The sequence below is a fragment of the Cibotium barometz genome, chromosome 14, assembly GCF_041138505.1.
Source record: "Cibotium barometz isolate CiBa-2024 chromosome 14, ASM4113850v1, whole genome shotgun sequence".
NCBI lineage: Eukaryota > Viridiplantae > Streptophyta > Polypodiopsida > Cyatheales > Cibotiaceae > Cibotium > Cibotium barometz.
In genome coordinates this window covers 39,230,921-39,245,489 of record NC_141059.1, presented here as the reverse complement: position 1 = coordinate 39,245,489, position 14,569 = coordinate 39,230,921, and the positions used below count along the sequence as shown (strand labels likewise).

Here is a 14,569-nt window from a genome sequence, read left to right as displayed (position 1 = left end):
TAATGAGAAACCCACTCTACACTGGGGGATAGAGAAGACACTGAATTTGTTAAGTTAGGGCCTTTTTTGTAATATGCGGAAGCTTCGGAGAAGGATCGGTACTTCAAAACTCAGAAATCAGCACTCTTTTCGCGACGGAATTAACGCACAAACTGAAAGGAGATGTGCAGAAAATAGAGAGAGAAAGGGGAGATGGAGAGGACACAGTATTGGGTCCCAATTACCCTCTGTAGGGCCCCCACCACGGATGGTGTATTTGCTTTATTAGAATGATGTAAATCTGAAAACAAATACAGAAACTTGACCTTTTCTTGGCTGGAAAATCCTGCCCTTGACCTTCAGTCCTTCACCCCTTTGCGTTAGCAACTTCTTGGCCGTCCTGGCCCTTGTTTGCTTGGAGCACTTGGTGAATTATGAGATGCTTTCATTGATTCTAGGCTGGAGTATTTATACTCCCCCTATCATCCAGTCGGCCAGCTTTATTACAGCCCCACGACTAGGTCTTTAGAAATTATGTGCTTTCACACTATGCAATAAGCTGGCCACACTGCGCATGCCTGCTAGAACAGTACCCGGCTGCTGGGCACTATGCGCATGGGTGTGGGACTGCCCCTACACCTGGCCGACCTGCTGGGTAGGGTTTCTAACCCTGTCGGCTGCCTGTCCAGCAGCATTAAAGCTGGCCGACAGCCCTTCTAGCCCATGCCATGGCTGGTGGGCACAGCTTGGGCCCTCCTGGCCCCTTGGGGGTGGTTCTACACCTCCCCCATGCCCACACTAAGGGTGCAACTCTTCGCACTGGGGTAGCCCTATGGGCTGGCCCCATCTCTACATGCAAACCTATATGCCCACAGAGGTCTGGCATCCAATTGCAAACTAGATACACAGAACATCTGACATCATTCCAGAGGGAGACTCACAGCGCGGACTGGCACAGTTTCATGTGCAGGACAGTGCACACCTGACCTTGGACTCATGTGCAGGACAATGCACACCTGACCTCGGACGACTGAGATGGATCCCTGGCTGACTCGTCCCGGACTGGGCTCACATGGGACCAGTTCACCATCCCAGGTCCTGCACCTTTTGTACAGAAATGTCTACGTGGCATCCAAGTGCGGGATGCACGTGACATTTTTTACAAGAGTGCTCTTTTTCACCTGGCTTTTGATGCAATTGTTAGGTTCTTTTTCTCTCTATCACCCAAAAATCCTAACAACTTTCCTTTAATGCTGGAGGAAGCACTGTTTATAGCGACCTAGACCAAAGAATAGGACTAAAAGAAAGAAAGAAGTCCATGACTGATGGGAGGAAAATGCTTCATTCTTTCATTTTTTAAAGCATTAAGGTGAAGCCTGCATGATTCTGCGGCATGGTTATATTATTCATCATTCATAAAAGTTGACCTCATTTTTGAGGTTTTGTTTATGCAAGAGTAATGTATTTATTTTATTTAGTGCTAAGCAACATCGCATCTAGCGGCTGCAGCTAGCGGGGCACCCATCTTGAGAGTCGGACCCCTCATCAATTGGGTTACATGGTGTATTTTGGAAAAGAAAAAATCTCATGAGAAACCCGAGTCTTTTCAACAATAATGAGATAGGAGTACATGACATTTGTTAGATAGTTCTCTCACATCATATTAGTATAACGTAAACACATTCTCATGCTTCTATCTGCATATGTATGTGTATGTATCTGTATCTGTGTTTAGCACATTGATATTTGTCACCATGAAAGATATTGCTTCCACTTCTGTCATTACATATACATATTTGCATCTATATATTTTGTACATTTGATGTTTGTTGCTATGGAAGATAATGCAATGATTTCCCTGTGATCCCGCTTGAATCCATGCTCATCACATAGTTCTTCACCGAGAGTATTATGTTGCTCCCTGTACAACCAACCACCCTCTGATTGACATTACTGCTTTTTCTTGTCAATCGTCTCACTTGATGGATCACTGCTAGCCATGTGCGTAAATGATTTGTAGCTTACTGACGAGGATTAAAATTTGATAAATAGCTTTCACCACCTTTGTTCTTGACGATGTATATCACAATGTGATGAGAATAATAGTGCAGAGCGAGAAGAAAGAAAATACACAGTGTTGGGTCCCAAATACCCTCTGAAGGGCCCCCACCACGTATGGTGTATTTGCTTTATTGACTGAGTAGAATGATTGACTACTGGCTGGAAATAACCAGGACTGAACTGACCTTGGAGACCTTCAGTTGGCTGATGTAACTCTTAGCCTGAAGGTCACCTTGATCTTCACCTCCCACCTAGCCCTTGGTTCCTTCTGGCTGTCTAGGTCCTTGAACCCTTGGCACTTGCAGAATTATGAGATGATTTATGGACTGAACTGAAAGGCTGCATGTATACCCTTCCTATGCTGCAGTTGGTTCATAGAATTGATGTCGGTCTGTTTTACATGCTCACGACTTGCTGAAAACACCATAAAAGGCTGTGCGTTTCACATGTGTGAAACTGGGATGGAGTTGCTGCAGGCTGACAGCCTCTTATGCTGGCCGACGGGGCAATGGGCTGGCCTATGGTTAGCCCCCATGGCCATATGTCACCAATTTGATCCTCTCACTAGTCTTGAATAGTGTTTCACACATTGTCTGGAACCAAGGTGTTAACGGGGATTTTCCACAGAAGAAAGTTGGCGCATTTACTAGCAAAGTTTGGCCCAAAAGATGGCTTCTGAGCGGAAGCAACATGGGATCTTTAACATATAAAGTGACTTATAATATTTATAAGATGGCGTGTTCACACATCACTAAAGATGGGCTGGGCTTATTATTATTTTGGGCATGTAAATATGGACAGAAGGAGGCGCCTATGGCAAACTTGACCAACAAGTTTGGGAAAAGCATAAAAATTGGTATTTCAGGCATTTTCAGTCACCTTTGGCCAAAATGGGGAAAAGCACAGCTATTTTGGGGTTGGTCGTCACTTTTGGCCAAAAGGAGAAAAGAACAACTATTTTGGGGCTGGTTGACTCCTTTGAAAGCAGGAAGAAGCATGTGCATGAAGAGAGGGCAGCGGGGAGCAGATAAAAACGTTTTCTTCTCTCTTCCTCTCCAGAGCAATTGGCCGTACAGTGGGTAGCAATGTAGCTTCTCTCTTCCCCCCCTTGTAAAGAGAATGTGGAGGAGAGGGAGAGCTTCAAACCCTAGTAAGCAAACACACACACACAAGAGAGAGCAAGACACGAGAGAGAGATGGATGGATGAAATTTTTTCTATCTTTTTCTTCTCTACTCAACCAACATAACATAAAGATAAGAGTACACACTATATGGGTTAGTACTCAACTACTACAACATTCAAGGGTTGGTCCATAATGTGAACCCGACTAAATGAGCTGGCGCTATAACTATGCTAGTCTCTAGTAATCCAAAATGGTTGTCACACAGCCTGTCATCCCACTAGCCGCATATCACCCATAATCTCACCAACCATGCCAGTGGTGTAGATGCGGAAGCTATCACTTAGGCGGGTCATCAATGTTTGCCGTAGAACAGCAGCACTCCCAAATGAGAACATAAAACCACTGGTAGATCTCCTGTCTCCAATACTACCAGCCTAATCAGCATTTGTGTACCCATGCAACTGTATCTCTGTACTAGCCTGTAACTTTTTGGTCCTCCATGCTCTTTTCTCATAATAAAACTCATGTTCGGACACATGTATAGGATGATGAACACATGGAAACAGGGTTCGTAAAGTTGGAATTGGAAAAAGCAGTTGTATGGGTCAAAAAACAAGAAAAAGCAAAAGTCAAACTTTGTTGACCAAAAAGCTGAGGACACCATTGGAAAGAGCTCGTTGAACTGAGTCAAAAAGCTATAAGCCGCTTTTTCAAAAAGCAGCTCTAGGGCCAAAAAGCAAGGCCTTGAAGTTAAAATCAAGAACTTTGACTATTATTAAAATAAAAGCAAAAGCCAAGTGGTAAAAACAAAAGCAAAGCATGGGAAAAGCAGGCCTCCCCTCAAGTATTTAAAGAACCAAGCACCCTCTTGGTGGAGCATTGAAGAAATCTTGGAGACTCATAGAAGAAGCACGTGGAGATGCTGCTCTATATGTGGTGCAACATCGGCACTTCTTACATCTACATCTTCAGTTGCCTTTACTACTGGTGCATACCAGCTACTCATGTCATCGAAGACATCATCTCTGCGTACTCGCATCTCACGAGTAGTAGGGTTATAGTATCTATAATCTTTTTTCTCCATAGCATAACCAATGAAGATGCATTTCTCTGCCTTTGGATCCAACTTTGTTCTCACTTCATCAGGAAAATGTACATATGCAATACACCCAAACACTTTCAAGTGAGACACAGCCGGTCTTATGCCTGTAAACTGCTATTCAGGAGTCTGCAAGTATAGTATCTGCATAGTACTTGACTGGTTGTGTACTTGCACACGTGTGAAGCACCTGATATCTTGATTGTACCAGTTGCAAATTGTACCTGTTGTACTGGAATTGTACCAGGTGCTCTCATATTTTTCTCATTTGTATAAATCTTAAATTTGCAAATTTAAATTCAGAGAATGCTTTAAGTTGTGTAGTGCAGGAGAAAAGCATGTATATGCTGACCATGCTCAGGAATGTTCTTCCTGGTGTGGTCAGTATATTTCCCTGTGTGGTGTTGTTAACCGCGCTCTCAGAGGTTAGACTCACCAGGGAATTTGGGAGCAAAGCTCATTGGGGAGAACTAGGGCACGTTTCCTCTGCGGTGTTCTCCTTGGCTGCGTTAGTACGGGTGTGCCTGTTGGTGCATGGTCCCGGAAGACCAGTGAAAGACAGGTGTCCACCTAGTGAAGGTGGGAATGAGCCTGTGATTTGGGGCTACTCTGACCAACACCTCTTCATCGACTTGAACCAATTTTATTTCGTTGTTTTCACTCCCTTGTGGAGAAATCTGGCCAGTTAGGCCTGTGATACTTGTACAAATATAAATACCGGTCCTTTTCGGCCCCAGTGCTGGTGTCATTTGTATTTTCAGTATTTCCAGTATTTGTGTTGCTGATGTTGTTTCCATTGTTTAATAACAGTTAAATTAAGTGTTCTAAATATGTGTATATTGTCTTCCGATCTGTAGCCCTCCTGTAGGGAGCGGTCACATTGGTATCAGAGCCCGGTCGTCTCTCTTCCTCAAAAGGAGAGACAGAGTTTTGAGAGCGGAAGCAAGCACGAACACTTAATTCAATGGACAGCCAAGGCAACTCATTGGAAGTGCCGAATTCGAGGGGCCAATTAAGTGCTTCACGGGATTCCGATGCATTGCATGGAATGCATAAGCCTCTTGAGAGAGTCTATGATAGTGCATACATGGGACAGCCATCACGTGGTAAAGAACCCATGCATGAGGAAGAGCCCAATGCATTGAGAGCTGAGTTGGAGCACATGAAGAGGCTCTTGCAGGCAAAAGAGCAAGAGCTTAAATTCTTGCATGAAGACCCTCATGTACAAAGTGTCATAGAAGCCAAGAAAACTGATGCTATAGTGGACATGACTTTTGAGTCTATGGCTCGAGAAGTGGGCAAGAAGCCAAGGGAGCTGGCACTGTCTTATCTTATCCACAGGGGTGACCTTAAAGAGGGAGAGGATGGACAGCTTATGTTCAAGAATCCACCCCGTTTGCAGCATGGAGGCCCAGCCTCTCAAGGGTTGAGATCATATTTGCATAAAGAAGAAGTATCGGTCACCTCTCGCCATGCATCCACTCCTCATGGCACAGGAGGAAACAGATTTATGCATGCTCAAGGCCATTTGGATTCTAGGTATGTACATCATGGGGACAGTGGTCGGCATGCAAGCCAAAAGACCTTGCCGCCTATTGAGTTGTCTCGTGGCGAGACAAGGCATCTTTCAGCGAGGTCACATGCAATGGGGCCACTAGAATCAAAGACCCATGTCACTTTGGCTAGTGGAACACCTATCATTGCCCATGAAGCTCATGCAGAGAGAGCTGACTCGTTGGATAAGGGGAAGAGAAAAAGAGAAGAACATGTACAACATCCCAAGAAGCTCAAGGAGTTCAAGGCAGGGGATAAGTCCGTGAAATTTGATGCCTTTCATGGAGAGTATGATGCCTCTAAGGTGCTAGCTTTTGTGGCACAGTTTGATATTGCTTTTAGTGATGAGGACTTCACTGAGAAATCCAAAATTCGTCATGCAAGCATGTTCTTGAAGGGGACAGCTGTCCATTGGTGGATCACTGAAAAGACCACCAAAGACCCCATTTGCACTTGGAAAGAGTTTAAGGACAGATTTTATGTCCAATTCTTGCCTCCTAATGCGGAGCAAATTCTCACCCAAAAGTGGGATAGACTTGAGGAAAAAGATAATGAAAGTGTGCGGCAGTATGTCAATAAGTTTTGGAAAGTGTTGCTTGAGGTAACTCCTTTATGCAACTCTCCAAGGATGAAAGAAAGAGGAAGTTTCGCTCCGGATTGCAACCAGCTTATCGTTCGGGCATTGAATTGCACCTAAAACACACTCTGCAATAGCTTATAGCCTCTGCTCTTGCTACGGAGCAATTGGTGCTCAAAATTAAGCAAGATCAAGGGGGTTCTAAGGGCAAAGAGAAGGCTGTCCACAACTTGCAAAAAGGTGGACAGCCACCTAAAAAGAGCTTCCGGGATGTCCAGAAGTGAGGTAAAGCTGAAAATACCTCATCCAAGGATCATGGGTCAAAGAAGAACAAATTTGGCTTGACCCCCGAGCAAAGGGAGCATTATGCAAAGGAGGGGAAATGCTTTTCTTGTGGCAGCAAAGAGCATATGTTTAGACAATGCCCTAACCGCAAACCAAAGCATGAGGACAAGCAAACCAAGGCAAATGTGCATGCAGTTCCCGATGTGCAGGGAAACACAAAGCATGATGAAAAAGAGAGGATGGTATGCAAAGCATGGGGTCAAATCAAGGATCAGTCCGCTCTATTTATGTTTGATGATTGTGCAACAGATAACTTCATCTCTATTCAGATGGCAGCCGCCTTGGGTATTGAGGTTGAGGACATGGGGCCTCAAATTGAAGCAGAAGCTGCCTTTGTTGGTAAAGAGGTGCAGGTTACCCCACTTATTGGGAAGTTGCGCATACATATCCAGGGTTACCTTGATCATGAGCATTTCTTGGTTGCACCACTTAATGGATACGATGTATTGCTTGGCAAGCCATGGCATCATAGGCTTGAGCCCCGCAAAGAGTACAAGACAAACAGGATTTCCTTTATGCATAGAGGCCGCATGCATGTTATTGATGGTGGCAAGGAAGGGGATTCTATCCCACTTGTATCTCACATCCAGATTAATAAAGCAATGAAAAAGAGTCTTTCTGCGTACTTGGTTTTTGTTCGTGATAGCAGTGAACCAAGTCATCAAAATGTGGATGTTTTGACTTAGGATAGGTTGAATTTTCTTCATGCATATAAAGATTGTTTTGCTGATGCATTGCCAGGCGAACTACCTCCTCAAAGGCCTGAGGAGTATCGCATAGATCTTGTGCCAGGTAGTTCTCCACCTAACAAACCTGCATATTGTGTGAGTGCCGCACAACAAGAAGAGATTATGAAGCAGGTTAATGAGCTTTTGGAGAAAGGTTTGGTTTAGCCAAGTTCCTCACCTTATTGCTCTTCCGTGCTTCTTGTTCAAAAGAAAGATGGATCATTCCGCATTTGTGTGGATTATAGAGCTCTAAATAAGCTCACCATCAAGAATAGATTTCCAATCCCGCGTAATGATGACATTTTGGATAAGCTTGATGGCTCGGCTTGTTTCAGCCATATTGATTTGAAGAGTGGTTATCACCAGATATGAGTGGTGCCACAGGATGTCCACAAAACTGCATTCAGGACAGCTTTTGGATTGTATGAATTTTTGGTGATGCCTTTTGGTCTCACCAATGCCCCAGCCACATTCAATCGTATGATGGATAGGATATTCCGATCCCATCGAAAATTCACAGGTGTATTCTTTGATGACATCTTGGTTTTCTCCAAGAATGAGCAGGAGCATAGGACTCATTTGGCCATAGTGTTTGAAGAGTTGCAGAAGTATAAACTCTTCATTAATGCCAAGAAAAGTGAGTTCTTCCTTTCAGAGATACATTATTTGGGTCACATTGTATCCAAGGATGGTGTAAGAATGGATCCTACCAAGATTGAAACCATTCGGAATTGGCCAGAGTTGCAAAATGTACATCAAGTACGTAGTTTTCTGGGGTTATGTTCATATTACAGGCGCTTCATAAGGCATTTTGCTATGATTGCCACCTCTCTACATGGTCTCACGAAGAAGAAAGTCACCTTTAAATGGACCCCAAAGGAGCAGGATGCCTTCTTGCAACTCAAGAATGCTATCATATGTAGACCCGTATTGATTGTTCCCGACTTGCACAGGTCATTTATAGTGGAATGTGATGCTTGTGGCGATTGTATAGGGACTGTCCTAAATCAAGGTGGTCATGTAGTTGCTTATGAGAGTCCTCGATTACATGATGCCGAGCTTCATATGGATATCTATGAGAAAGAGCTCTTGGCTGTAATTCATGCCTTAAAGATATGGAAACATTATCTTCTTGGGGCTGAATTTGTAGTCAAGACAGATCATCAAAGCTTGAGATACTTTCTATCTCAAACAAAGCTTTCAGAGAAGCAGATGAGAATGGCAAACTTTCTTTCCATGTTTCATTTTCAGATTGTACATACTCCGGGAAAGAAAAATGTGGTGGCAGATGCATTATCCAGGAGGCCTTATGTGGTTGCAGTTTCAGTGGCCTCTCATGGGGACTTATCTGCCATGCGAGATTTGTATCATTTGGATGCTGATTTTTGCCATATATGGACTGATTTGATGGCTGGTCACTCACATGCTCCTTATGTGATCAAAGAGGGATATCTTATGAAGGATAACTGCTAATGTGTGGTGAAGGATATGCGTCCAAAGGTTATGGAGGAATGTCACGCTCTTATGCTGGTCATAGAGGTATCATGTCTACTACACGCATGATTGAGAGATATTTCTTTTGGCCAAGCATGCGTAAAGACATTGAGGCATATGTACGTGCATGTCTTACTTGCCAAAAGGTGAAATTTGATAGGCAAAAGCCTCCAGGTTTGCTTCAGCCATTGCCTATTCCCTCACAGCCATGGGAAAGTATTACTATGGACGGTATTATGGACTTGCCTAGATCCCAGCATGGGAATGATGCTATTTCGACCATTGTGGACAGGTTTAGTAAGCAAGCTCACTTCTTGCCCGTCAAGAAAACCATTAAAGTGGATCATATGGTGAAGCTTTTTCTTGCTAACATCTTCAAGCATCATGGTATGCCTAAGTCCATTGTTGGGGATAGAGATCCCAGGACTACGAGCCTCTTCTGGAGGGCTTTATTTGATAATATGGGCACTAAACTTGACTTTTCATCAGCTTATCATCCCCAAACGGATGGCCAAAGTGAAGCTGCAAATTCAGCTGTGTTGGATTTGTTGAAGTGTTATGTGGCAGATCAAAAGACTGCATGGGAGAAGTATCTTCCACTTGTAGAGTTTGCCTACAACAACACAGTTTATGCTTCCACGGGAAAGGCCCCGTTTGAGATTATTTATGGCAGAGTGGTCTTGCCACCCATCCTTCGTACAAAGGATGAGATTTTTGCAGCTGATGAGTATGTGCGTGACTTGGATGTAGCCTTTGCTCAGGTGCGGACAGGCATTGCAAGGTCACAAGATAAGCATAAAAGGGTTGCTGACAAGCATAGAAGAGACATGCAAGTTAAGGAAGGTGATTGGGTATTGATGAAATTTGAGAAAGCTAGGCTTCGGAAGAGGCCAGGGCGAGAGGGATCATATCCAAAGCTTTCTACTCGATATTATGGACCCTTCAAAGTGATTGACAAGATCAATGAAGTGTCCTTCAGGCTTGCTTTACCCAGGCATTGGAAGATTCACAATGCTTTTCATGTGAGTCTTTTGTGGAAGTATGTAGGGCCAGATTCAGAGGAGCCTGTCACAGAAGATCCGCCAGAAGTTGATAAGCTTGAGGAGATCCTTTAGCCAAAGCAGATTGTATTTCACAAGGAGAGAAAGTTACCACATGGGAAGCTTTCTAGGAGATACCTTGTGAAATTTAAAAATTATTTACCAATTGATGCAAAGTGGGTAGATGAGGATTATTTTGCTGACTACCCTCAGGTTATACAGGCATATCTTGAGGCTTTTCAGTTGAGGTCAATTGTTTAGAAGCCCGGGGAGATGTCACCATTTGGTCCATCTCCCGGAACTAGTTTCGTGTCACCCGTGTGTGATTTGCTTCGTGCTGTATGGACGGGAGCCTGTTGGTGCCACCTCTGTATAGCTAGGATGGTGTCTTACCTATGGGACTGTCACTCCATAGGAAGACCAGGACATATTTATTTATATTTGTCGCGCTAGTTTTGTGCCCGACAGGAACCTCTTTTACAAGTTTCATGAAAGGGAGATTTTGTCCACTATTTGTGCACATGCATTTATGCCTGCATGCATAAATTTGTTTTTGCATGACTTATTTGCGTGTGTCTGCTTGTTATATTGCACCACTACACTGGACGGGGACGCCCCAGTGTACCGTGGAATGCTGTTTTGCTGACTTGGTGGTGTGGTGTGTGAACAGGTGGTAAGTATTACCATTTTGGTCCTTTTAAAATGTAAAATCCATAAACTATGGTTAACTTTAATGTTTATAAGCTAACGTGTTCACATACATTTAAAAAGGGGCTGCACATTTTCTTTTGGATGGTGCCCATAAGTGAATTATGTATTAAGATTTTATAATCTTTGATAAGGCTTTTGCATGGAACATTATTGGAAAAATTCCCCACGTATGGTGGGTTGGTGGATTTTCTCTTTGCATCGCCTCTTTCTCCATCGTCTCCTTACTGCTGGCTGTACCCGCTTCCTTGCTGTTGGTTGTACCTGCCCTGTACCTACATGTTGTACCCGCTTGTACTTGGTTGTTGTACCTGACTGTACCTGCCTTGTACTTGGTTGCTGTACCCGACTGTTGTCCACGCTTGTTGTACCCGCCTGTACTTGCCTTGCACTTGGCTGATTGTACCCTCCTGCAAGTACTGTATCTAGCTGATTGTACCCTGTTGCAAGTACAGAACCTGAATATCACTTGGCTGGCTGTACCTGCACACGTGTGAAGCCCTTGATGTACCTGCTGTACTTACTGCAAGTACAGTACCTGCATAGTACTTGATTGATTGTACTTGCACACGTATGAAGCACTTGATATCCTGATTGTACTTGTAAATTGTACCTGTTGTACCGGAATTGTACCAGGTGCTCTCATATTTTTCTCATTTGTATAAATATGAAATTTGCAAATTGAAATTCAGAGAATGCTTTAAGTTGTGTAGTGCAGGAGAAAAGCATGTATATGCTGACCATGCACAGGAATGTTCTTCCTGGTGTGGTCAGTATATTTCCCTGTGTGGTGTTGTTAATTGCGCTCTCAGAGCTTCTGAGAGTCAGTGAAGGTTAGACTCACCAGGGAATTTGGGAGCAAAGCTCTGGGGAGAACCAGGCCACGTTCCCTCCGCGGTGTTCTCCTTGGCCTGCGTTAGTAACGGCGTGCTTGTTGGTGCACGTTCTCGGAAGACCACTGAAAGGTAGGTGTCCACCCAGTGAAGGTGGGAATGAGCCTACGATTTGGGGCTACTCTGACCAACACCTCTTCATCGACTTGAACCAGTTTTATTTGGTTGTTTTCACTCCCTTGTGGAGAAATCTGGCGAGTCGGGCCCGTGACACTTGTACAAATATAAATACTCTAAGGAATACAAAAAGTATTGAGAGGGAGCCGGTCCTTTCCGGCCCCAGTGCTGGTGTCATTTGTATTTTCAGTATTTTCAGTATTTGTGTTGCTGACGTTGTTTCCATTGTTTAATAACAGTTAAATTAAGTGTTCTAAATATGTGTATATTGTCTTCCGATCTGTAGGCCTCGTGTAGGGAGCGGTCACAGTACTTGCAACCTGCAATTGTTGCAGTCTTGGTCGGTCTCCATACATTTGAATTTATGACATCCAATTGCCTTTTAATGTCATTCTGCTTTTCGCAGCAGTCCTTTGCCATGTGTCTTGGTTTGCCATAGTAATAGCACTCTATGGTATTTGCATTTTGATTTCTTTGCCAACTACCTCGGTCTCTTTGGCTCTCCCTACCTCTAGACTGGCCTCTTCCACTTGTGTATGATTGCTGCTGGGAATCATTGGACTGTTGTTGTCGAGAATTTTGATTTCCTTGTCGGCCACCACCTTGACCTCGATCACGGCCTCTACCTGAATTAGAGTAGAAGGCCTGTTCCGATGTGTTCTTGCTTTGTGAAGAAGAATCCTCACCTAAAGCCTTTTCTTCTATGATCAGCATGCTACGTGCTTGCGTGGACCAATATCTCCATATCAGGCCATGCAAAGGGTAGGAGGAGTTACTACCACGACACCCACACTTTGTTTGGGTAATGTGCAGAGGCTCGATGATTCAGACAGGAAAGTTGAGTACACTGCCAAATAGGCTAAATGATTGCAAGGACTGGTATCCTCATACTGGACCATGCGTAGGGGAGATAAAGTTACTCCTACGGTTACCCTCATTGGGTTGTTTTTGTTCGAACAGGCGGCGTTTTTGTTCGAACAGGCCCCCAAACGGTTTTGGTTGGGACCATAAGCTACAGCAAGACCAGAGGTCTATTATGACTTTCATTATTCGCCAGTGGACGTGGAACGGGTGAACTGAACCAAATGCCATTTGCAGAGGTGATGTCGAAGTCAAGCTTTAGCCCATTTAGAAACCAGTTATCTACCTTCATTGTATGCTGCACCCTAGCTTCCTCTAATGAATAGCCTCTATCTCCGCAGTTTGAGGTCAGCCATCGGACCTCTTTTCACTGAAGTATGAGAGTGTGGAGCTTACAACCATTCATAGTATCGAGAAGCATTAGTATTGTTCTCCTCCTCTGTTTTTGGAGTGTGCCAAACCTCTTTAAGCCATCCACCAACCATCTGGCCTTCATAGGCCACCATCTCTTGTGCATACTGGGGTATTGGGTGGCCACGCTGCTCAGCCACAGCTTGGGCATTAAATGATGAGGGCGGAGCATTAGATATCCAACAGTTCTGCCTTCTTGAGCTCTTGCCTCCCTTTTTGAGCCATCTGCACTCTACTGCTCTTGCTACTACAGTGGTTTCACCTTCAAGGTGCAGTTCTCAAAGAGAAGCTCACGAAAAGTATGGCAGTTCTGCTTGATGCTCAGCAAGTGGACCCAATAATAGGCCTTGTTGAGAATTGGACCTGCTACAGTTGGAGCTCCTCGTTTCCCTTTTATTTGCATCAATGCTTGACATATGCATGTTTGAGGATGCTTTCATGCATGCCATGCTGAAATAGCAGAGTGAAGCTGGTCAGGCTTATGGTTTTGCTGTGGTGCTAAACTTTGTGATGCAGCTTCCAGCAAAATCTGCAGTCCAACCTCATGTTTCTGGCTGCTGTAGCAGATGCCCAAACTCAGCAACCTCCTGTACACGCCCAGGTAAGGGAGCTCATCTTCTCAGCGAAGAATAATCCCAGTAGGTAAGTGATCTGTTGCTTGACATGTTCATCAATTGATTTTTTGGGATTATGTTAGGTACAACCACCGAATCTCTTCCCACCAGGAGCGCAGTATATGATGCATCCACAAGCCCAGCAGCAAATGACACCACAGACCATGATGGCTGCAAGAAGCTCTCTTCAATTTGCCCCACATGAAGTAGCAGCATTACAGCAAGCTCAGCTGCAACAGCAGCAGCAAGCAATGCATGGACAGCATGGAGTGGGTAGCAATTGCTTCCAAACGAACCTTGTCGAGTCACCTATGACAGTTAATAACTTGATGGTTTCAAGGGGTTACCCTGGTGGTGTCGTTCCAGAAGGCATGCAGTTGAATAGGGGGTTGGGTGCAGAGACGCGTATAGGAAACAGGTCGGACAAGGTGGTTACTGACATGGGAGGGCATCTGGGGTCTGCTAATGGAATTACAGGGTTTGGGATGGGGAGGGTAGCAGGTGAATTGGGGCCACCTTACTCAAAGGCAGCAAATGAGGAGGAGAACTGAACATTGATTCTATGATGATTAAGGTGAGGGTTGACATCAATTAACTGAATTGATTAGTGTATTGCAAAGTTTAGTCCATGTGGCTGTGTTCTTCTTCCCTCTGGTTTGTTAAACCACTGAATATGAGCAGAAATATTAGACAGCTTAGCAGGTAGAGTGCTGCCCTTCTACATAAGATCCATCCTAGTATTGTGTCTGAATTTATTTATTTTTTTGATATATAATGGGACATATTTCTCTTTTGGAGTTAGAATGCCTAAACAAAGATTTGTTGAGCTAACCCGACACCCATTCATTCTAGAAAAAGCATGTCTAAGACACAAAATCTCAAACTAACGTTAAATATAACTTTAATCACTATCAGAAAGGGTACAGGCATAATCATTTTCCATGTATCCTCCAAAGCTTTGCA

At 44.1% G+C, this 14,569-nt stretch overlaps 1 protein-coding gene across 1 annotated transcript in view; it reads left to right on the top strand.

Moving 5' to 3' along the window:
- LOC147632006 (GRF-interacting factor 1-like) overlaps positions 1-14,410 on the top strand; it is a 31,871-nt gene extending 17,461 nt beyond the window's left edge. The window contains exons 3-4 of the mRNA XM_086808584.1: positions 13,509-13,593; positions 13,690-14,410. Of these exons, the coding sequence (XP_086664710.1) occupies positions 13,509-13,593; positions 13,690-14,157 (553 nt within the window). The 3' untranslated portion in view covers positions 14,158-14,410. The remainder of the gene's footprint in view (positions 1-13,508; positions 13,594-13,689) is intronic.
- Positions 14,411-14,569: the final 159 nt, after the last annotated feature.